The sequence below is a fragment of the Rhincodon typus genome, chromosome 43 (genome assembly GCF_021869965.1).
Source record: "Rhincodon typus isolate 14 chromosome 43, sRhiTyp1.1, whole genome shotgun sequence".
NCBI lineage: Eukaryota > Metazoa > Chordata > Chondrichthyes > Orectolobiformes > Rhincodontidae > Rhincodon > Rhincodon typus.
This window is the reverse complement of record NC_063374.1, coordinates 7,179,237-7,180,140: the sequence shown is the minus strand read 5'-3', so window position 1 is coordinate 7,180,140 and position 904 is coordinate 7,179,237. Positions and strand designations below refer to the sequence as shown.

Below are 904 nucleotides of genomic sequence, written 5' to 3'. Positions count from 1 at the left end.
GTGCCCAGGGATGTGCAGGTTAGGGTGGATTGGCCGTGCTAAATTGTTCCATAGTGTCCAGGGATGTGCAGGCAAAGTGGGTTAGCTGTGGGAAATGGAAGGTTGCAGGGATAGGGTGGGGTGCAGGTCAGGGTGGGTTCTTCTTTTCAGAGGGTCAGTGTGAGGGCTAAATGGACTACTTCCACACTGCAGGGATTCTATGATTGGATCATTCAATCCCTTAAGACATGGGGAAAGCTCATATGCCACTAGTTCAACATTCAAAAAGCCGAATTCAAAACTAAATGATCACCCACCTTACATCACACTTACTAATGCCTTTTCTCCTTTGACATGCTCAGTTGCCATCGTTGTCCAAACCTACCTTCGCAAGTGTATGTGTCCAGCGAAAGGATGAAGCCAGTGTCGCAAACACAGGAGAAGGAGCCCTCTGTGTTCTCACAGGCACCATTCGGCATGCACAGCGAGCGATTCAAAGCACACTCATCGATATCTGTGTACATCAAAGTAACATTAAATTCAGGAGAAACGTCATTGCCCAGAGCGTAGTGAGAATGCTGAAGTTAGTAACACAGGGAGAACAGACCCAAACGCACAGTAGACACAAGGATGGGTTGGAAAGTATGTTGTGAAGAAGACAAGGAGTTTGGGTACAAATATACATTGGTCGAGTGAAGTCTGGCAGGTGGAGTGTAACGTAGGCAGATAGGGCGAACACAGAAAGTATGTATGTATAGGCCCAAACTATGAGCAATACGGTTTGCGACATATCAGAGCAACATGTTGAGGTGTGATCAGAGAGTGTCGCTGTGAGGGATGTGAGGTAAATCAGTGTTACACTGAGGGGTGTGGGGTAAATCAGTGTTACACTGAGGGGTGTGGGGTATATCAGTGTTACACTGAG

At 47.1% G+C, this 904-nt stretch overlaps 1 protein-coding gene across 1 annotated transcript in view; it reads right to left on the bottom strand.

Moving 5' to 3' along the window:
* Positions 1-904, bottom strand: part of LOC109926459 (latent-transforming growth factor beta-binding protein 3-like) — an 83,029-nt gene that overhangs the window by 18,109 nt on the left and 64,016 nt on the right. The window contains exon 14 of the mRNA XM_048619625.1: positions 365-493. Coding sequence (XP_048475582.1) covers positions 365-493 — 129 coding nt within the window. The remainder of the gene's footprint in view (positions 1-364; positions 494-904) is intronic.